We start from the raw sequence: 24,187 nt of genomic DNA on the forward strand, positions 1-24,187 counted from the left end.
AATCACTTAGAAATAAAGCTGAGAACCTGGCAGTTTCAGTTTTAATATAGACTTGGTTATCATAGTCATTTATTAATTGGGACAAAGAAAGATATTGTCTGGATCAAAATCTTTTTGCCATTTAGTATAGTTATATATCATCATTAATAACTTTTAAAATAGTTTTTAGCAAAGTAAATTATTTTTTATTAAATTTAATTATATTTTATTGATTGATATAACTTTTACATATTTTTGCTTTCAAAAGTAATTTTCAACTAATTATGGAACCATTTAGCCAATTTCAGTCATCTTGTTTGAATAATATTATGTGAGTGTGCTTTTAAAGCATGCCTTATTTTGCTACTGTTAATTAACTGTTAGCTGAAGTCAAGATAGATTATATCTATAACACAATATATAAAGAAGTTACCTGATCAAAAATGAACTAGGACTAGTCTGACAGACTTTAAAAATCCATGTTGTCTTTTGGTGATTACCACATTGTTTTCAAGGTGCTTACAGTTCAATCTGTTTATGATTCTCTCTGGAATCTTCCCATGTATCAATGTTAAACTGACTGTAATTTGCTGGATCTTCCTTTTTCCCTTTCTGAAGATAGGAACAAGATTAGCTCCCCTCCAGTCATCAGGCATTTCATCAGTTACCTGGGATTTCTCAAAGATTATATATATATATATGGGATTGACCAGGCCATTAGTTGGTTCCTTCAGTACCCAGGGAAGAATTCATTTGTGTTTATCTGACACAAGCTCTACAGCTTTAGGCCAATAGTCTGTATTCATCTTTTATGACCTGACCTTTTTGACTTTTTTATATGCATCCTTTTTATTTTCAGATCTTCATTAAGCTTTTTGGGTAGCCACATTGGTTTCTTTTGCTATCTTCTGTTTTTTCCTCTTTACTGGAATGGTTTGCATTTTGTGCTTTTAATATCTCCTTCTTTAACCTTCTTTAACCCATCTGTGTTAAGCTGATTTTCCCATTAGAGTCTCCTACTATAGGGCCTACATATCATTGCTGTGAGTTCATTAAAGTCACTTTTTTGAAGTCCAAGATATTGTACGTGTTTGAATACTCTCAATTTCAGTGTCCCCTTAAAATCAAGAACTTGAGCATATATGGTCACTTTCCTCTAATGCTCCTGCTACTCCCACTTCCTTGAGTAAGTCTTCTCTGTTGTTTAGTTCCACACCTAGCACACCTAGATCAGTTCAGAAAAACATAGTGTACAAAAGGTAGTCTCTTCCTTTATGATGGTTCCAGAGGAAGAGAAAGTATATTAGTGAAAGTGGGCTGGTTTAGATAATTAGAGCATATTAGAGGATGATAATAAATAGAGTGAATGAAAAAGATTGCTGTGAAAAGAGAGCTAACCAGTGGGAAGTGAAGAAATGGTGTGAAAGTGAGTGCACCTGGTCACTGGCAGAACTGAACATGATAGGGGCTGGTCGGGGAAGCAATGAACAGAGTCCACTGAGGTGTGCCTGTCAAGAGATTGGGGAAGCAAGAGCACTAGCAGAAAGGCAAAGGAGAAAAGTGTTCTTTGCTTATCCACTGTGCCACAGACAACAGACAACAGAGTCAACAGATATTGCAGACTGAACTCCAGCAGCCAGTAGATGATCTATGGAGGGCCAAAGGACAGAGCAAAAGTGAAGCCAGAAGTCAGATTGACCACCATTGAGACTTAGTGTGGTCCAAAGGGGAGGAAGAAGCTTAGGAAGTGCAAGGATAACTGCAGCACATAGACTGGAGCCAAAGGAATTGGTGGTGAAGTGAAGTGGGGTAGAAGAGAGTAGGAAAAAAGTACTGGTGACAGTGGTGTTTGGAACTAGGAAATCGAAGAGAGAAGGAAAAAAAGATCAGGTTGAAGAAAAGAGTAAAGAACTGTGTTGAGTTTGGAGAAGATTATTAGAAGATAGCATTAGCACCCCCTCCCCCCAAATGAGATAAATTGGGGGAAGGTGATAGAAGTCATTTAATCACCCCATCTAGGTGAGAGAGGGATGAGAGGGCAGGGCACGGAGTAAGAACAGTCTGGAAAGGAAGTTTTATAAGGTTGATATGGAGAATGAGGAGATGATTAGCAGGAGATTCTAAGGGAGGATGACTGGTGTTCAGTTCCCAAGATTGTTGGGAATGAAGGAAAAACAAGGATATGATGGAGGGATGTGAGGAGACAGGGAGAATCACAGTACTGACAGATAGAGGAAGATGCAGTCAGAATTGGAGGATAAGCTACTTCAGGGGATAGTATTTGAAATTTACAATCAATCCTCACCTCATCTCATCTCATGAGCCACATAACCAATTGTTGGAGATCTTGGTCTCAGGGTGGTACTATTGAATACCAGTCCTATCAGTAATAAGATCATCTTGGTTTTTTATTTATTGTACACAAAAATATACAGATGGTATTTATCACTGAAACCTAGGTGTTAGGACAGGGGTGGGCATACTTGAGATATACTCATCTGGAATTCAGGTGCTGCATCAGCCTCAGTCCCAAAGTAGGGGAGGTCAAGTGGTGTTGTACATAGGGAGACCCTGATGGCGTCTGGAGCTCTGTTCTATAGGTATCTGATGTGAAGCTCTCCATATGCAGTTGAGGTTAAGGGACAAGCTAGGAATGTTTCTCTTGTATCATCCTCCCAACTGTGCAGTAGCATCTCTGCTCAAATAGCATCCCTGCTTGAGCCATCTTGTGTTGGCACATATAAATTTATATGGTTGGGGGAAAAAGAGAGTGTTTGATTCCTGATTACTGCACAGAAGAAACTTCTCAAAATAGGAAATAATCGTATACTATATTGTTCAAAACACATTAAAATGCTTTCATACCTTCAACAGCTGAATCACTGAAAGAGGTGATACAATTTTTTAAATGGAACATGGTTTTAATGGAGTGTCCCATTAATTCATATAGGATATAGTTTAAGTAACTGCAAATAAACAGTTTTTCTTTGATAAGTTTTCTTTGTTGTTGCTGTTTTTACACAATTCTGTTCCTTCTGAATTCCTTTAATTAATTTTTACATGATTCTGTTCAAATATTACTTGATTCCAGGATTCAGGGAGAATATCACTGAATGCTTTAAAGCAATTCAAATCCTAGCACTTTGGATGTGCTAGGATTATAACTTTCTGAGTTCTGAGAGTTTCAGAACTCATCTGAAGGACACTAGATTGGGGAAACCTGCCAAAGCTATTTCTGACATATCTTTCCTTTATTTATTTATATACATACATACTGTACATAATACTATTCGGAAGACATACTGGTAATAAAGAGTGACAGAAGCTTAAAAGTTTTCTTTAGCATTATATAGTGTGTGGTAATGAATGGAATTTTCAGTTTCCTATACAGGAAATACAGTAGCCTACTTAATTCATGTCTTTCTTTTGTTTTGTTTTTTTCTCCCATTTTTTAATGTCACAAACTCATCCTCAGATCAAATCATTTTATCAGAATTGGACATTTCAAGGCCAAGTACTAGCTGATGGACCTGTAAGATCTGTACACATGGGATAGGGCAGTGCTTTGCTGCTCCTACTAGAAAAATGCTGCTATATACCAAAATATCTGCAGTTACACAGATTAGATATGATGCCTTTCCTCTGAACTATATCTTGTTTTGTAGGTGGGAAAGCACCCCATGGACTGCCTGCTCTTCTTCTTGTGGAGGAGGCATTCAAAGCCGCACAGTCTCTTGTGTGGAAGAAGACATCCAGGGACTGGTCAGCTCTGTGGAGGAGTGGAAGTGCATGTACACTCCTAAGATGCCCATTGTTCAGCCTTGCAATATTTTTGATTGTCCTAAGTGGCTGGCTCAGGAGTGGTCTCCGGTAATTACATTCTTTTCACTATTGAAGTATATATTTATCTGAAATAAAGTCATCGAAGCCTCTATATTTTGAAATACTCATGATTCTTTCAGCATTAGTACAAATATATAAATACAGGAATGAAAAGGCTAGTTTAATTAAGGGCTGTGCAGGACAAGTTTGTAGATACACTCTGTCCTTTTAATCATTTAATTATGAAACTGATTCTGTGTGGAGGGGATACTGGCTCAAAACTTGATGAGGGCAAGTTGTTTTGCTACTGCTGGAAAAAATGAAGAATATGATGACCATTGCTAATATATGCCTGTCGTGTATTTTTTTAGGATATAAGAATCTTTTTATTGAAACAGACCATTATTCCATATATTGTCAATATTAACTTACAGCAAAAATCCAGGGTTTTAAGCAGATGTTTTCTAGCACTAGCTGGAGAAGGTTCTATCATCAAGGCATGGCCCTATCATATTCATGTATTTAGACAAATTATATTGCCTAAATAAAATGTGACAATGGGTAATAACATAAGATTAAAACCAAGGACAAAAGATAACCAGCAAAAACAAAAGCATTAAAAAAATAGCATAACTGAGGCGAAATCACAGTCATTTTCACATTCCAACCATTATAGAATGCTCATCTTAGAAGCACAGGGCAATAGTGGGTGCTGCTCAGTCAGCATATTTGCTTCTGTGTTCTTGGATAATATGTAGTACCTCAGTGCAGTTGTATTTCTGTTAGTGTCTGGCCCTCTCTGTTGCCAGCATGACTCATAAACTATTTATGTTGATGACCCATCATTGTCAGCCCATTCTTTATCACCATCAATGGCCCTGCAGGGATAATAGCTGTACCAGACCTGAATGTTGGTATTGAAAAAGGTGTGAAATATGAGGTCAAACAGTAGCTGGGATACTAGAACTTGATTTTGTGTAGTTGTTTCAGTTGTGAAATCAGTGGAGACCACAATACAATGGTACCTCGGTTCACGAACTTAATTCATTCCACGATTCTGGTCATGAACCGAAATGGTCGCGAACCGAATCAAATTTCCCCATAAGGTTCAATGTACATAAGGTTAATCTGTTCTGACCCCTACAAATGTGGTCGCCAACCAAATTGGTCGCCAACCGAATCAAATTTCCCCATAAGGTTCAATGTAAATAAGGTTAATCTGTTCTGAACCATTTTTTTTTTTAACCACAAAAATATGAAACAAAGTACAGTACAGTACAGTATGAAAAGAGAGAACACTAACCTTGCTTGAGGCGACTTCTGGCGTGGAGGACAGGAAGTGTCTGTCTGCAACTGCGATCTCACCTAGAGGAAGCCACGACCATGCGTCAGAGCAGGGAAGGTGGCCGCGGGTCGTGTTCGTCACCTGATGCAGAGTTCGCGAACGGAAGCAAAATTTTGCGAATGCTGCTGTTCGCGAACCAAATTGTTCGGGAACAGAAGTGTTTGTGAACCGAGGTATTACTGTACAATGTAGGGCACTTCACTGTATTGTCAGGGCCTTGGCTTCTCTCTCAAGGTTGAGCATATTGGAAGATAAAACCAAAGAAAAAAGAGAAGTATAGGATGCTATTCAGAAATGTATTTAACAGAGAAATGTAAGTTTCTAGTCTTTAAAAATAACCAAATAAAAGTAATATAGTTGAATTACAAATCACGAAATGGGCAAGCTTGCTAATAAAATGATTTTAGCATTTATAATGTGCTCTTTAATAAGAAAATAGAGATACTGGATAGCTGCCCAGTTATCTGGTATAACACCAACTGATCAACTATAATAATGAGGCCAAAGAATATAATACTTATAATGACCCCTGATTATTTAAAGCTCACATTTTATTGATAGTAAAATGATGTAATAAAAAGTATAATGTTTCATTTTAATAATAATATCCTTTTACACATTTATGTTGTTGTTTAGTCGTTAAGTCGTGTCCGACTCTTCGTGACCCCATGAACCATATTGCGCCAGGCCTTCCTGTCCTTCACTGCCTCCCTGAGTTTGGTCAGTTTCATGCTCATTGCTTCAGTGATGCTATCTAACCATCTCATCCTCTGCCGTCCTCTTCTCCTTTTGCCTTCAATCTTTCCCAGCATCAGGGTCTTCTCCAAAGAGATCTCTCTTCGCATTAGGTGGCCAAAATATCTGAGCTTGAGCTTCATTATCGATCCTTCCAATGAGCAATCAGGGTTGATTTCCTTTAAGATTGACTGGTTTGACCTCCTAGCAGTCCAGGGAACTCTTAAGAGTCTTCTCCAGCACCACAGTTCAAAGGCATCAATTCTTCGGCGCTCGGCCTTTTTTATGGTCCAGCTCTCACAGCCATACATTACTACTGGAAAAACCATAGCTTTGACTATGCGGATCTTTGTCGGCAAGGTGACGTCTCTGCTTTTTAATATGCTATCTAGGCTTGCCATAGCTTTCCTCCCAAGGAGCAAGCGTCTTTTAATTTCATGGCTGCAGTCTCCGTCTGCGGTGATCTTGGAGCCCAAATAAATGAAGTCTGTTACTGCTTCCATTTCTACCCCTTCTATTTGCCAGGAATTGATGGGTCCAGATGCCATGATCTTAGTTTTTTTAATGTTGAGTTTCAAGCCAGCTTTTGCACTCTCCTCTTTCACCCTCATCAAGAGGCTCTTTAGTTCTTCTTCACTTTCTGCCATTAGGGTGGTATCGTCCGCATATCTGAGGTTGTTGATGATTCTCCCTGCAATCTTAATTCCGGCTTGTGATTCTTCCAGCCTGGCATTTCTCATGATGTACTCTGCATATAGGTTAAATAAGCAGGGTGACAGTATACAGCCTTGTCGTACACCTTTCCCTATTTTGAACCAATCGGTTGTTCCATGACCGGTTCTAACTGTTGCTTCTTGCCCGCATACAGATTTCTCAGGAGACAGGTAAGGTGGTCTGGTATTCCCATCTCTTTAAGAATTTGCCACAGTTTGTTGTGATCCACACAATCAAAGGCTTTTGCATAGTCAATGAAGCAGAAGTAGATATTTTTCTGGAACTCTCGTGCTTTCTCCATGATCCAGCGAATGTTGGCGATTTGATCTCTAGTTCCTCTGCCTCTTCGAAACCCAGCTTGTACATCCGGTAGTTCTCGGTTCATATATTGCTGAAGCCTAGCTTGTAGGATTTTGAGCATAACCTTGCTAGCATGTGAAATGAGTGCAATTGTGCGATAGTTTGAGCATTCTTTGGCGTTGCCCTTCTTTGGAATTGGAACGTAAACTGACCTTTTCCAATCCCGTGGCCACTGTTGCGTTTTCCAAACTTGCTGGCATATTGAGTGCAGCACTTTAACACCATCATCTTTTAGTATTTTAAATAACTCAGCTGGAATCCTGTCATCTCCACTAGCTTTGTTGTTAGCAATGCTTCCTAAGGCCCACTTGACTTCACTCTCTAGGATGTCTGGCTCAAGGTCAGTGATCACACCAGCGTGGACATCAGGGACATTAAGATCTTTCTTGTATAGTTGTTCTGTGTATTCTTGCCACCTCTTCTTAATCTCTTCTGCTTCTGTTAGGTCCCTGCCTTTTTGTCCTTTATCATGCCCATCTTTGCACTAAACGTTCCTTTCATATCTCCAATTTTCTTGAAGAGATCTCTAGTCTTCCCCATTCTATTGTTTTCCTCAATTTCTTTGCATTGTTCATTTAAGAAGGCCTTCTTATCTCTCCTGGCTATTCTCTGGAAATCTGCATTCAGTTGCTTATATCTTTCCCTTTCACCCTTGCTTTTCGCATTCCTTCTTTCCACAGCTATTTGTAAAGCCTCATCAGACAGCCATTTTGCTTTCTTGCATTTCTTTTTCTTTGGGATGGTTTTAGTTGCTGCCTCCTGTACAATGTTACGGACCTCCGTCCATAGTTCTTCAGGCACTCTGTCTACCAAATCTAATCCTCTAAATCTATTCATCACCTTCACTGTGTACTCACAAGGAATATGATCTAAGTCATACCTGAGTGGTCTAGTGGTTTTCCCTACATTCTTCAATTTAAGCCTAAATTTTGCAGTAAGAAGCTCATGATCTGAGCCACAGTCAGCTCCTGGTCTTGTTTTTGCTGTCTGTATAGAGCTTCTCCATCTTTGGCTGCAAAGTATATAATCAATCTGGTTTCGGTATTGACCATCTGGTGATGTCCATGTGTAGAGTCGTCTCTTGTGTTGTTGGAAAAGAGTGTTTGCTATGACTAGCTTGTTCTCTTGACAGAACTCTATTAGCCTTTGCCCTGCTTCATTTTGTACTCCAAGGCCAAATTTGCCTGTTATTCCGATTACTCCTTGACTTCCTACTTTAGCATTCCAATCCCCTATGATGAAAAGGACATCTTTTTTTGGTGCTAGTTCTAGAAGGTGTTGTAGGTCTTCATAGAAGCGGTCAACTTCAGCTTCTTCAGCATCAGTGGTTGGGGCATAGACTTGGATGACTGTGATGTTGAATGGTTTGCCTTGGATACGCACTGAGATCATTCTGTCGTTTTTGAGGTTGTACCCCATTACTGCCTTTCCCACTCTCTTATTCACTATGAGTGCAACTCCATTTCTTCTAAGGGTTTCTTGCCCACAGTAGTAGATATAATGGTCACCCGAATTAAATTCACCCATTCCCGTCCATTTCAGTTCGCTGATTCCCAAGATGTCGACGTTCAATCTTGTCATCTCATGTTTGACCACATCCAGCTTGCCTTGGTTCATAGATCTTACATTCCAGGTACCTATACAATATTGTTCTTTACAGCATCGGACCTTCTTTTCGCTTCCAGATACATCCACAGCTGAACGTCCTTTCGGCTTTGGCCCAGCCGCTTCACTCTTTCTGGAGCTACTTGGAAATGCCCTCCGCTCTTCCCCAGTAGCATATTGGACACCTTCCGACCTGAGGGGCTCATCTTCCGGCATCATATCTTTTAGCCTTTTAACATTGTCCATGGGGTTTTCTTGGCAAGGATACTGGAGTGGGTTGCCATTTCCTTCTCCAGTGGACCACATTTTGTCAGAACTCTCTGTCATGACCTGTCCGTCTTGGGTGGCCCTGCACGGTATAGCTCATGGCTTCACTGAGTTACGCAAGCCCCTTCGCCACGACAAGGCAGTGATCCATGAAGGGGACACATTTATACTTCAGGCCATCTTCTATATCTTGTTTCCATTTTCATTTGGTTTTAATGTTATTCCAAAGTACAGTATGATCCCAGAACATTCAGAATAAATTGTTATTTCTCAAAATCGTATGAAAAGAGAGTCAATCCTGGTCATTTGTGACAACTCTATATTGATGTGTTCTGTGATCTATTCGTTTGGTTTTTTTTAGCTATTCATGATATTCTTGAGTCTTCTTTAGTATCAAAGTATTAGTATTCAAAATTCAAAAGTATCAATACTCTTTCTATTGTGCTTCTTCAAAGACAACTTTTGCCTTCAAAGACCAACAATTGTCATCCAGGAATCTCTTACAGCTTTCAGGGGCGCTGCACCACAGGTCACCAGATGTGACACCCTTTCGTCAAGTTGGGCTCTAGGGATCAGTTGGGATCAGCTCTAGGGATCAGTTGGGATTGCTGCTGTTGTACTGGCCTCCCTGCTGCACAGCAACTTCCCTGCCTGAGCTCCTTGACACCATTTCTGGGTTGGCAATGGAGTTCCCCAGGCTTATGGTCTTGGGGGACTTCAGTTTGCCTTCTCTAGGGATGGGGTCTGCAGGGGCTTGGGAGTTCATGGCCACCATGACGGCCATGGGCCTATCCCAAATCATCGAGAGCCCGACATGGAACAGTGGTCATACACCGGATCTGGCGTTCCTGTCAGAGCAATGGCTATGTGATCTGAAATTGGGGGAGCTTTTGGTGTCCCCCTTGTCATGGTCAGATTACACCCTGATTACAATGGGATTCCCTAGCACCACTATCCACTACAGGGAGGCTGGACCTATTAGATCAGTCTGCCCCCAGCGACTAATGGACCCAGATGGGTTCCAGAGGAAGCAGGGGGTTGCTCCTGTTGGTCTGCTGCACAGTCTATCTGAAGACTTGGTAGCCACTTGGAATAAAGGGGCAGCTGAGGCTTTGGATTGCGCCCATGTGACCTCTCTCCCCTTGAGGATCCCAGCACTCTCCGTGGTTTACAGAAGAGCTAAGGGAGAGGAAGCAAGAGAAGAGACGTCTAGAGCGTCGCTGGTCTCAACAAGGGATGAACTCAACTGAACACGGGTTAGAGTGGCTATTCATGCCTACTTAGTGGCGATAAGGGCGGCGAAGCGTCATTACTCCTCCGCTCTTATTGCATCCACAGATAGCCGCCCCGCAGCCCTGTTTCAGGTGACACGAGCCCTCCTGGGTAAGGATGGCTCAGAGAACCTTTTGCAGGGACGTGTGGAATAATTTTCTTGGCATCTGTTGGATAAAATTGCTCAGATTCGTTCTCAGTTGGACGCTGGCTTTACTGCAGGTCCAGTGGAGGTGCCTAGGGAGGGAGTCTTGCCCTGTTATCTGGGAACGGTTTGAACCTGTTGAACCTGAGGACGTGGACAGGGTCCTTGGGACTGTGAGCTCAACCACCTGCTCTTTAGATCCATGCCCCTCCTGGCATGGCTTGTGAAAGCAGCCTGGGGGGTATCGTGCAAGTGGGTTCTAGTGATGGTTAATGCATCTTTGAGTGAGGGGGTTGTTCCCTCACCAATTAAAGAGGCCTTGGTTCGCCCCCTCCTCAAGAGGCCATCGCTAGACCCCGCCATACTGGACAATTGTCATCCAGTATCTAACCTCCCCTTTTTGGGGAAGGTGATTGAGAAGATGGTTGCACAACAGCTTCAGAGGACCTTGGATGAAGCAGATTATCTGGATCCCTTTCAGTCGGGATTCAGGCCTGGTATGGGAGGGAAACAGCATTGGTCATGCTTTGGGATGATCTCTGGTGAGGGCAGGTTGGGGGTTGTGCATCCATCCTTGCCCTACTTGACCTCTCAGCGGTTTTCAATACCATCGACTATGGTATCTTTCTGGATTGGCTCAGAGGATTGGGGGTGGGCAGCACTGTGTTGTGCTGGTTCATCTCCTTCCTCCAGGGCTGATTCCAGTTGGTGGTGGTTGGGGAGGAGAGATCCCGCCCTCAGCCCCTGTTATGTGGGGTGCCACAGGGTTCAGTGCTCTCCCACCTACTATTTAACATCTACACTAGGCTGCTGGGTGAGCTCATCCATCGCCATGGGGTGAGGTATCATCAGTATGCTGATGATACCAAATTATACATTTCTGCCTCTGGCGAATTAAGCAATGCTATGAGTGTTTTATCCCAATGCCTGGAGGCTGGGAGGGTCTGGATGGGGAAAAACAGGCTTCAACTGAACCCTGGCAAGACTGAGTGGTTGTGGGTTCTGGGGCCTTCTGGTGCTACCGATATGCCATCTTTGGTGCTAAATGGGGTTGCACCGCCCCAGACAGACCCTGTGCACAATCTGGGGGTCCTCCTGGACTCACAACTCCTGCTTGAAGAGCAGGTGGCAGTCGTGGCTAGGAGGGCCTTTGCACAGCTTCGTGTTGTGCACCAATTGGACCCATTCCTAGATCAGAGGGACCTAATCACTGTCAGTCATGCCCTGTTCACCTCCCGTTTGGATTTCTGTAATGCGCTCTACATGGGGCTGCCCTTGAAAAGTATCTGGAAGCTTCAGCTGGTGCAAAACACAGCGGCACAGGCAGTTGTGTGTGCCTCTAGGGCGGTACACGTTACACCTCTGCTTCGCAAACTGCACTGGTTGCCAGTTTGCTTCCGGGTCCAATTCAAGGTGCTGGTATTGAGCTTTAAAGCTCTTCATGGTATGGGCCCAGTTATCTGAGGGACTGCCTCTCCCCAATTACATCTGCCCATCCCATCAGATCTGGCAGAGAAGGCATGCTGTGGATCCCATCTGCTAGAAAATTCCATTTGGTGGTTCCCAGGAGGGGGGTCTTCTCTGCTGCAGCTCCCGCCTTGTGGAATCTTCTGCCCAGGAAGTGAGATTTGCTCCATCCCTCTTAACATTCCGTAAGTCCCTCAAGACCTGGTTATGTGATCAGGCCTGGGGCTCCTAGGGGACCAGGGAGATTTTACGATGGCTCCCTTATTAATTTTATCCTCTCCTGTTTTGTGTTTTTACAGTTTTTTATGTATAATTGTTTTTATGTATTTATTTTTTAATTGTTGTACACCACCCAGAGTTACCTTGTGTGAGATGGGCAGCTATATAAATATGATAAATAAACAAACTTTCGCTTCTCTAGAGTGTTGCAGGGACAATCATTGTCCACACAATTCTGATCTTTGCAGGTATAGGCACATCAGGGAAGCTGAATATTTTTTCCTAAGGCTTTCATAATTGTGGAGTCCTTGGGGTTCTCTGAGCTTGGTTCTTTTCTTGCAAACGTTTCATTACCCAGCTACGTAACATCTTCCTTGCTAAAATGGGATGGGGTTTGCTCTCTATTTAGACCAAGCTAAATCCAAATATGCAAGAGAATTCTTGGAAGCCTGGTATTCAGACAAGGCAGCAATTAACAAACACAGAGAGATAAACAGCATCTACATACTATTTAGAAGAGACAAAATCACCTCACCAGCAATCATCACCCAGATAAGCAAAGGTCACCACCAGGCACACAATCAAGCAGTAAACAGATGCTAATCAAGGAACTACCAGAGGAGCAAAATGAACCCCCACCCCCACCAGCACTGGCAAGGCAGGCCACAGCACATAAATAGAGAGCAAACCCCATCCCATTTTAGCACTGAAGATGTTACCTAGCCGGGTAATGAAACGTTTGCAAGAAAAGAACCAAGCTCAGAGAACCCCAAGGACTCCACAGTTCAACCCTGAGCTACACATATTCGCCTCTATTGGCTTTCATCGTTGCCTTACCAAGTGCTAGTCTGTGGTATATTTTTTTATTGCTGGCTCCTTTACTCTTGATAGTCAATCCTAAAAGGTAAAAGTTGTCCATCATCTTCACTGTCAGTTCTAAGGTAGGTTGCTGTACCTGTGCCTGCTTTATATTTAATGACCCATTTTTTCACTATGTTCCTATGTTACTAAAGCTTGCTGTTAGTTTGTATTTTCAGCAAAGTCTCAGCAAAGCTCAAGTAATTGATGTTTCTTCTGCCAATTTTAAAATCACACTCATCTTCCAATCTGGCCTCCCTCAATATATATTCAGCAGATAGGCTGACTCCATAAGGAGAGAATATATAATCTTGTCTCACTTCTTTGCCGATCTGGAGCCAGTCTGTTTTGCCATGTTCCATGCAGACTGTGGTTTCTATCCTGTGTCTAGATTTCATATTACGACAATTAGATGTTTTGGGATTCCCATTTTATGAAGCACATTCCTCAGCTTGACATGGTTGACATAATCATAAGCTTTTCTATAATTCTATTTGAACAGTGTACTGGTAATCCTGAAGCTTCCACTCAAAAGATACTTACATATTTATTTATATCATATGCACATTTCAGTTTTCTCAGAAAAAGGAATTTATTCTAACTTGTATCAGAAATAAACATTTAGGTTGTTGTCCTTTTGATGAATAATATGGAATAATCCTCTGTATCCAGAAATATTTCTTTTAAGTAAATTGATATTACTATTTTTATAAAGCACTTTGTATTATAAAATATTACATCTGATCCTAGACTACCCTTTCTTGTTACTGGTATTTATAAAATATATATTTGATTGTCATTAGTGAATATGTTTTATTAAATGCTGTTGGAGCTCTTGAAGATCTATATCAATGTAGGGAGATAGAGAATCACCCTGATCTATTAGATCATCCCAGGAGAAACTACTCTTAGGTCCTCACTTTCAGGAAATAAAGAGGCACTGCTTTTAAGCAGCAACACTAGCTCTCTGAACAACCTCCCAATGGAGATCAGACTGGCCCCCTCCCTGACTGAATTCAGGAAGATGCTGAAGATGGCACCGTTCCATAGAGCATACTAGTGAGGTTAAACCTTTTTATTATTGATTAATTGGATTTGATGGTTGATTTTGCTTTAATTGTTTCTCATTGTTATTTTAATTTTAATCGTGGATGTTTTAATTTTGTCTATATTATGTAAACTGCCAAGAATTTATTCTGATTGCAGTATATAAGTTAATAATACACTGATTTGCCTATGTGATGGAGAGTTTTAGGAGGCTGTAGGCCAAAAAGTATATGCTGAAATATTTGATCAATAAGAGAGAGAGGAAGAGAACCACCAGAAAGTAAGGACAATATATAAGAAGAAATGCTGCACTAAAAACTGCCTTGTAATATCTGAAAGGCTTTCTCCCTGGCAAAAGAGAAGTCTAGGTTTTTTTATTAGTTCCTTTCAGGATGCTTGAGAATTTCTTTTCAATTTCTCTTGGCAGTATTTTGAAGATTATTTTATTGATGGAAGTAATGGGGAACAGTAATGCATTACATGCATCTTTCCATCAATCTGAAACCTCCATGGCTACCACACTTCCCAGTCTGAAAAAGGCCAGCAGGAGGAGTTCCATCATAATGTCTTCCTTTGGATTTAATTGAAGTTTGGGAAGCTGGGGAGACTGCAGACTCCTGGAGACTCACGGTTCAGTGAAAGACAGAACATTCATCGCCATTTTGCGGCCATTGTGTGATTAAATAAATGCACAAACTCCACACACTACCCATATAACTTTCATTAAAATGCTTTTCTCAATAGAAAGCTACTGTATTTCAAAAGTAAACTCTCTTTCTTTCAACTGAGAATTGTTTTCCACAGTATTATTACAAACAAGGTTACATGGGATTGGCAGTTGATATCAAAAGCCAATTACACTCAAACCAAGCATTTGGACTGCTGATGGTATCATTCAGGTTCTAACTGTTTCTGTTCTGTGTGGACAGTTAGGGATGGAGAAGCAAACATATTCATGGTTATTAATGGAAATAATTGATTGTGGTTTTCCTTTCAGTGCACAGTGACATGTGGCCAAGGCTTGAGATATCGCGTAGTTCTGTGCATTGATCACCGAGGGATGCATACTGGTGGCTGCAGTCCTAAAACAAAACCTCACATCAAAGAAGAATGCATTGTCCCTACTCCATGCTACAAGCCAAAAGGTAAATTACCGTGCAACCTAATCCTGGCAAGCAATTATTTAAGATAAGTGCATTTTTCCCCAGTGGGAGGATGATTGCACGTTTGGGTTGTGTAGTTGAGAGCTAATGTCCTAGGCTTCATTTATTGAGCCAACACTGATTGTCATGCTTTGACAGAAACAGATTTCCTGGCAGGAACTCTAAGCCTATGTAATCACTCTGAACTCACATAGGCTCTACTTGTCTGTAATAGGGTATCTTTATGGAAGAAAGACAGAAGAAAAGGAGATGCTATTACCACAAAGGAAGTAAAAGTGCTAATATACTTTGGTAATAAAATTAGGGACAAATTATTCTTGACCAGATGTGGATCCACTGGTCAAGAGTTTAGCTAATAATATCCCCAGAATTAAATTCAGGCTCCAGTAAGCACTTCTCTCCTGAACTAATGCACGGACCTTTGGCTGAGAAGTATTGATCCATTAGCCACTATTTTGTTCTGCAAGTGAATTGCTAATTTCTGCCAAGTGCTGTGTGGAAAGGGGAAATAAGTTCTCGTGATAAATACCTTTCAGGAATTAGTGGTAGCATAAATATCAGGTTACCCCTTATTGTAGCCCTGTGTGATGAGAAAACTACAGTTGCTGTGCTTAGGGTTATTTGAAGAGCAGGATCCACCTTTGCAGTAGAGAGCGCAGCACCTTTTTTTTTTTTTTTTTGGTCCAGGTGTTGCATTTGGCTTGTGGGTGCTGTACTGGTGATCACTTCATAAAGTGCACTGACTGAATAGAAAGAAGTAAGCCAGGCTCAGATTGAAGCTGAATGTGACTCGAACTGATCTAAATTAAGTAAATACGCTTAGTATTATTCTCCACGTATTGAATAATTTTAAGCTTCTGTCACATTAAAGCATTTCAATTCAGTTACAAGTTTTGCAGGGTAGTTGGGGAGGCAGACCCTCTCTCCTGACTTGGTGCTCAGTTTGCGCATCTCTGCTTTAAGGGGCTAATTAGCTGCACAGAAATATCGTTTGCAATGTTCTGTAATTCTTTTAATCATAAAAGCCTCCATCCATATTGTATGTATGGCTACTGCTATAAAAACTATTAGTATTAGCACCAGCATTACTAAATCCTTTAATTCTTGCTTATGGAAACACTGTATCTATCCAAAACACTAAGTCAGTCAGTCATTTTATTGCAGTCATTGAACCAGCAAAACAAAAGAAAAGCTAAAAATAAAACAAGCTATAAAATCATATAACAATACAAGTAAAATTATAAGTTAAAGTTTAAGAATTTGGGGCATAAAAATTAATATAAGGTATGATACAATTTTTATATATATATAAAATATACAAAATATTAACATTGACTGCAGTTTTCTTGTTAAAAGGTCCTTCTGAGCCTGTAGAGAAGGGCTTCCCCATGTTCATTTCTATTGTTTAAGTAATAACTATATGAACTTCATACAAATAATACAGTATTCTAGAAATTAAAGTAAAATCAGTTAAAATGTACAAAATAGAACAGGAAATTGTCCCTACAAGACATCTTTTTTAATCTGAATTCAATGGGGAGGGATGTATTGACATAAATTGCTTCTTGCATCTTTTATTTAACAAACAATTTAGTTTTGTTTAACGAATAGGAAATTGTGTGTTAGTAAGGCTGACAGTGGTAGAGGCTTTGTCAGCCTTGTACAGGTTTTTAGTACACACCAATTAACTGGTAAGCACAGGACTTCAAATTCTATCTCCAAAAAGTGCTTTGGAGCACATGGGAATGCAAATATAGCACCTGTCTGCAACACCTAAAGTGGCTACGTCTTTTAGTGGGATCACATGAGAAAGCAGTATAAGATGTCAGCACTGGTTTATTTGTGTCCTACATATAACATGACAATCCATCTGCAATGGAAATCAAGAATATTCCCTCAAACAACATTGCGGATTCTAGGACTACCTCTCTGTTTCCATAGGGAACTTGTGATAAGACAGCACCGGTTTATTTAATTACAAGCCCAATCATCCCTAGTTAACATTCTGAAATGTATTCTCATTTTTTGTGAGGAAGTAATCATGACTGAAGTAAAGCTAACAGTGTTGGTGTTACATATCCAGAAGTGAATGACAAAGATGGTAAGAGCCTTGAATTGTCCAGAAATTTCAAATTAGTTTCTGGGCAAGCTGGTATCCACATCAAACATTTTGAATAATTCAAAACATTTTTAATTTGATGGTGGAACAGACTTTCTGAGAAGGTTATGCAGTAGCTCCTAGAAGCTTTTGATCTAAAGCCTGATTTCTAGATATCAAAAATGTTGATGCAGCAGATCCCTGCATTATCAGAAGGTTAGCTCATAACCTTTTGGGCCTCCTCCAACTCCATGATTCCAACAGTTATGGAGGCTCTTACATTTGACACTCCCAGATCCCAGCTTGTCTGCTTCTATGGAACAATGTCTGGTTCGTAGTTATGGCTATATCCATATTTGTAAAATGTTTTTTCCATGAATTCCTCTTGGTGGTTATATTTTGACTGAGCAAAGACTTTTTATGTTTTACAGGGAATTTACTAACATGAAAATTTATGATTGATTTTATTTTTTTAGCCCCATTATTGCTTCTTACCTACATTTTGAAAACTTTACCTGGATATTAGGTAGAAGTGATTAAAAGGGAATATTAAGAATATTAACCATTTTAATAGTTCACAAATGTACTTCCTGAATCTATTCTGTCTTTAAAACTAGGCAAAATCATTTAACTATTCAATATCCAGTTTTAATACTGTCAGTTTATAAGCAGAATAAAATATAAGCTCTCCTCTCTGCAGGCCCTCACCATTCCCAATATTTATACTATACATCTGGTATTTTACAAGCATCACATGGCAGGAAGGCACCATTTTTTTTTTAAAGAAAGCTGTATAATGTTTTTACAGGATAAAAAAAAGCAAGGGCTGTATTCCATTACCATAAAAATAAATATAATAGTATATAAACAGAAATAATTCTCTATATATTTTAGTTAATGAACTTGATCAAATATAAGTTACGCTAAAAGCTATATTGCCACACATATATGTCATCAGATAATACCACTAAATATATTTAAGTAGAAATCTGACAAGCAGTTTTTGAGAATCAGTTTATAATTACTCTATTACTTCTCTCATTCTCCTGCCTGTAAACTTGGTACAGAAGAAATTAATCAAAAAGAATCTGAAATAGGATTACAGCTGATAGCCATTATACATTGCCAGAATTGCAGTTGGTAGTTCAAGGAATTGAAAAGATTGTACAAAAAGATAGGTATTTAGAATATATATGAATTCTTGCTTCCTATTAATTTCCTTTTCTAATATTCACTTTCTGTGTCGGGGGGGGAGGGGGACACCTAAATAAGAATAAATAGGTTGGCTACTTCCATACGGTAAATGTACATTTCTACAACAGATCTATCCTGCATATAAAGTATCCAATTTTATATATGTATTTGTTTATTTATTGCATCCTTGATCAATCACCCCAATTCAAGCACTGAAGCAAGGATAGAGAAACTCTGTCCCAAGGGCCTAACCAGGCCTTAACGGTTGACTAGTCTGACCATGGCACCTCAAGCAAGAATTCTCTGCCTCACCCAAAGTCCCATCTCTCCTCTAACTCCACCATCTCCTGTTGCTCAACTGGGCTTCTGCTAACAAACGTTCCTATAACGCTCTGCCTTTCTCCCTCAAAAGAGAAATATAAGCCATACAAGAAGCATGCCACTCCTCTGTTCCCCAGTAGGAATCTTGCTGTGTGGATCCAGTTTGCTTAGCACGTATCCTCCACATTCTCCTGTGTAGAGGAGAAGTTGGGAAACTATAGTTCCCTGTGTCCTTTTCATGAACAAAAGGGTGATGCTAAGAAGCAGGCTTAAATGATGTAACAGAGTGGTCTGATGTTGTCTTGCTCATTGAAGTGTGAGTCTAGCCCTTCAACCAAATTCAGTTCCCCAATCCTGCACTAAAGAGAAGTATGCCTTCATGCAAGTCTAAGATTGATGATTTTCACTTCAGACTGTTTTCTGTCATGTATTTAATTTCACTTTGAAAGAGCCTACATGGCAGATTTGAGGGGGGGAAGGAATGTTCAGAAGTGTCTCAGGATGCATGTCATTTTCTGCATGGACTCAAAGCTCCAATTCCAATCCTAAGGATCCATTAGTCAGTGTCAATTAAATGTATTGGGTCCTCTAATAAATTAGTGCAGCTACATTTAATCCTTAAATCAGTCTTGACAGGAAAGTTATTGTTTGAGTAGTTTAAAAGAAGAGGGTCCCATGAAAGATTTTGGTGGTTTAGTAAAGTCAAAGGAGAAAACATAAGTGCATAATAAAATATTTACAGCATGGTATTGTCAGAGGCTTTACAAATAGTACAATAACCCATCAGCCCCCTGAATTCAGGTGATTTCATGTTCCTTTAGATTGTGATTGTCAGTTTGCTATGGGTTGATTTTCGTACCTTTTTCCTTTGACCTTCAAGGGCCAGTGCAGCTCTATAGCTGAATTCAGATTTATGTTCCTATGAGAACATAATTTGGCTCCTCAACTGAGTATTTTGTCAGATACTTTTAATGCATTTCTCTGATACTGATCTTGGAGGGGAAAGATACAGAACAGCACTGTTGTATCTCAAAAATGACAGTAAAACTACTCAGCTTAGTCTTTGAATCCACAATGCTGATGAACTGATAAGCTCTGACTAGAAGGGCATCACTGAACAATTTTAGTTTTCTGTTTGTTGAACCATCACTCATCACATCTGCATTTTCTTCTATTTCATAATAAGCTATCAAAGTGGAATATAGCAGAACTCTTTTTATAAACTGTAAAAGTTATTGCCATTTTTTTTCACCCTCGACCAAGCAGTGCTGAGCTACATAGGCCTACTAACTTGGGATCGCTTTGTATGTTTCAAAGAAAAGTATACTTGTGTACTTCCCATCACTAGTAATAATCGTCTTCCCTGTTCTGGAGGTTTCCAGATATATTGAACCAATATTAAAAGAGAAAACCTGCATCTTTCATACTGGGAAGTATACGGGCAATGTGAAGCCCGTAAATTTCTTTGATAGAACTGTGCCAAACATGAAGAGACCACAGAATAAGCCAAGACTGGAACATATATTTTGGCTCACATGCAACCCCTATGCTTTTCCTTTTGCACAATCAAATAAATTAGGCAGTTTTGAATTAAGTATAGTATCCATCTTCTAAAGCAGGAAATCTACAATTAACTATAATTTGCCTATGTTTTGAAGTTGGTTTAACATCTTGACCTTTTCTAAAATTATTAACCATACTTTTCTGATTTAGATGAAATAGGAAACTACAGTTAATTGAAGAAGTGCTTGTTTTCCTGTATCCCTTGTAGAAGGAGAGCAGAGGGCAGTATGCATAGCCAGAAGGCTCATTTGTTAAATGCATAGGCAGAAGGCTCATCTTATTAAATTTAGATATGGTTGTGTGAAATAACATTTCAGGAAGCTTTATACTATGCAAGCATTTTCTGTGAACACTAATGATTGGATTGGCAGATACTCAGCAAATATGGAATAGAAGCAACATAATTCCCCTTTAGATAAATTACAAAAGTGGATTAAGTTTTTCAGAAGTACATTATTTTTGCATGTTTCCTATTTCCTTATTATTATTTTCCTAGAGAAACTTCCTATTGAAGCTAAACTGCCATGGTACAAGCAAGCCCAGGAGTTGGAAGAAGGAACAGTGGTATCTGAAGAACCAACGTAAGTCTTAAAACATAATTGGCTGGAATCATGACACTTGAGGATCCAAGCAGCACATTACAATTATTTATGATGTATGAATTACAATGTGAAATAGACTTACAGATACCTGGAGCTAAAGTATTCTTTATGGATTTCAAAATCCTGCCCAATTTGTATCATCCTTACTAATGCATATTGTCTATGAAGAATTAAATCACAATCAGTATGGTATAGTTTTGTGACTGGGTAGTTAATTCATGGAAATGTTATCTTTAGAGGTCTTTACTCTTGTAGCAGCTTTTTTCATTTATACCTAATGTACTTCTCCTAAATGTTGGTGTCTTCTTTTATTTTGGTTTAGTTGTTTGAATAGTACAAACTTCTCATGTGGCCATATGCTTTAAATTTCATGTTAGGTTTAAATCATTCATGTAACTTTAAAAAGTCTCTCTCTCATTTTGGCCTACTAAGAGCTGATTTAGATGTTACATTCAGCTGTGAGGAATTTCAGTCCTCAAGCATATAGTTGAGAAAAATTCAAGAACTGTATTGTGGGTTTTTCTGAGCTCATATAGTTCATCAGGTAGCCATCGTTCCTCCATTTCCAATGTTCAGTTGAAAGTCCCAACACTGGCACCAAACAGGGTGCCAACTGGGGAACTTTGGGGAACTTTATTTAGCAAAGCAGGAATCAGGGATTCTCAGGTCAGACCGAACATTATGTAAACATGAAGCAAACGTCTCCATGTCTCAAGGTCAAGAAAAGAACAACCAAAAGTCTACTGACTCGAAAGGACAAGTGGAAAAGGTCTAGGATAAAGTTTCAGGAGGGTGAATATCTACTGGTATGCCAGGTGAAATGTGGCAGCCAGATTTGAGGAGGACAAAAAACCTTTAAAGGAAAAGACTAAGGGAAAAATACCAGTTTTTTTCTGAAAAAGTTTAATAACTTTTTGAAGGTCTTCTTTTCATGGTATTTTGATGCAGTGTTGCAAGATCATGAAATTGGCATCAGTTCTTAAAGGAGCAACTCAGAAAAATCAGAAGCACAGAACTGCAAGCAGATAGGAATGACTATTGAATGTATTTTTAAGATCAATTTCTACCTTTCAACTCATATGTACATATGGATTTGATTCACTTTTCATTTTCTTCTAGAGGAAGACCTTAAGGATAATCAGAACACTACATTTCACTTTACAGAATGATGACATTTTAGATCTGGAATATATCTTTGTATATTATACTGCTCAGTGTTTACGCACACATCCAATCCTGACTCTTTCATGTATGCTTGATCTTCTACTGCACTATTGCAAGATTTCCTCTCATGCCAAAAAAGTTATTTCCAAAGGTACCTACAAAAAAACCCAGACTTTTTTCTACACAACTTGATCTACCATAAATTACAGAGTATTTCATTTCTCTATTATGGCATACTGACATTGCCACACCTAGAAAAGCGTTTCTTCATTAACTCATAATCATGCTTCATTGAAGTTGCACTACTCTCTCTCACACACACACACATATTACAGTGTTATGAATCATAATGAATCTAATCCCTACTCTTTGTATGCATATGGTTGCAATAATATGGAGAGGTAGACCAAGGGGAGTCAGTCAGTTAAGCCTTTCCAGGAGAAATTTCCGTTAGCTGGCAAAAGTCACCTTTGTGAGAATTCCTGTTGTTCAAAATCTCATCTCTGCTTTGGACAACTCTGAGATTCCTCAGAAAGCCAGGATCAGAAATGTTGCAGGAAGCAAGTTTTTCCTGACCATTACAGGTCATAACTGAGCCATCAGAGTTAAATGCATCGTATAATACACCTCATAAATCTGTCTGGGGCAGTTTTAAAACCAGTGAGGCTGTGAGTCCTATGACTATACTAGGAAATATTTCAGAATTTCTTTCCTCCAATTATTAGAAAACTTTTTTTTTCTCATCAGCAGTTGAAGTGTCACTAGGCTCTCTTGACTTAAAGGAATTTTTCCTCCTAGTTTCCATAAGAGCAATTATTTTGATCAGAGAATCTTCCGTTGTGCATAAATATTATCCTTTTCCTGCTCTTGAATTGACTTCAGAGGAGTGTGGGGCAGCAAGAAAGGTTTTATATAATAGAAAACTCTCACTGCATAAATGGTGGGGGGGGGGTGTCAGAGAAAAAGAAAAACTGTCAGAGGAAGTATGGTGTACATGGGGTGATACAAGATTTCACGGAGACTTTAGTTGGAAGTTGGGAGTGGGAAGAAAATATGTGATGGATTCTGAAATCAGAGAATCCACAATATTCTTCTTTTATTTAGAAACGTGGAGGTTACCTTGTCCAAAATTCAACCGAAAACACCATATCATCTGTTTTAAAATGGTTGCCCAGCCTCTCTCTCTATACTTCCAGTGAAGAAGAACCTTGCCTCCTGGGGCCATCTCCTTCCACCTTCAAAAAGCTCTTGCCATGGGCATCTGTAGGATCAGGAAAAGAGGGCAAACGACAATACATACATGGTGATGTCATCCTGCAAATGCCACAACTTATATACTTGTGTCAGATGCTGTGATGCAAGTACATAATTGCAATGTGTGCATTATGATGTCACCACAGTTACACTGACTCTTGCAATTAAGAAATTTCTCTTCATGTTTAGCCAAAACCTGCTTTTTTACCAGCTGTCAAAGATACGTTTGTACACCATTTCATTTTAAAAATCTTTTTTCTAGCGTAATGAATTTTACTAAATGGACCCTGCTTGTGGAGATGTGCAGCCACTCACAGCATCCACACCTTCATTGGTTGGATATCACAAAAGTCATGTCTGGATGGTAGGTTTTGCTACCATGCATAGTAAGGAAAATCCTTTAAATTTGACATTATATTCCATGGCAGCCTCAATTGCCTGCCCAGCAAATTTTGTTTTCTGGTGCACACGCAGGCCCATGATGTATCTGGCTTTATCTGAAAGCAGAGGATAGACCATGGAGCTCTTGATTATGTCCCTTCACTACAATGTCTGAGGGGGAGTCAAAAAATCAAGATGGTGGCCACAACTGCATAATCAAAGCCACAGCCCTTTATCATGTGTGTGATGCCTGCAGAAGGGGGCAGGGCTTCGTTCTTGTACTTGCAGCTGCCCTCTTGACTATTTTTAAAATTATTTTTTAAAAGTGGAATACAAACAATTATAACTACAGAAAAAAGGCAGCAGTGGTTATACAGTGAGAAAAGAATCTGTGCACATTGGTGGTGATTAAATAGATTAAACATAATTTAAAAATGGGGGGTTAAAGAAAGAGGGATAAAGATCCATATAATAATGCATTGATTATCAAAATAGAATTAACTCAGTTCCTAAGCTTATCATTAAATCTAGATCATATGGAAACATATTGCTTGATCTTTTTAGGACATCATTTTAAAAAAAAAAATGGACAACACACATATTTCCTGAAAC

General features: G+C 39.5%; 1 protein-coding gene across 1 annotated transcript in view; it reads left to right on the forward strand.

The window, feature by feature from the left end:
* The window catches only part of ADAMTSL1 (ADAMTS like 1), a 259,610-nt gene that overhangs the window by 138,556 nt on the left and 96,867 nt on the right, over positions 1–24,187 (forward strand). The window contains exons 11-13 of the mRNA XM_088130277.1: positions 3,645–3,849; positions 14,833–14,980; positions 20,671–20,755. Of these exons, the coding sequence (XP_087986403.1) occupies positions 3,645–3,849; positions 14,833–14,980; positions 20,671–20,755 (438 nt within the window). The remainder of the gene's footprint in view (positions 1–3,644; positions 3,850–14,832; positions 14,981–20,670; positions 20,756–24,187) is intronic.

This window comes from Python bivittatus, unplaced genomic scaffold (assembly GCF_059951505.1).
Source record: "Python bivittatus isolate LINGU-HERP-01145 unplaced genomic scaffold, Pbiv_v1 ctg000850_np1212, whole genome shotgun sequence".
NCBI classification, from domain to species: domain Eukaryota; kingdom Metazoa; phylum Chordata; class Lepidosauria; order Squamata; family Pythonidae; genus Python; species Python bivittatus.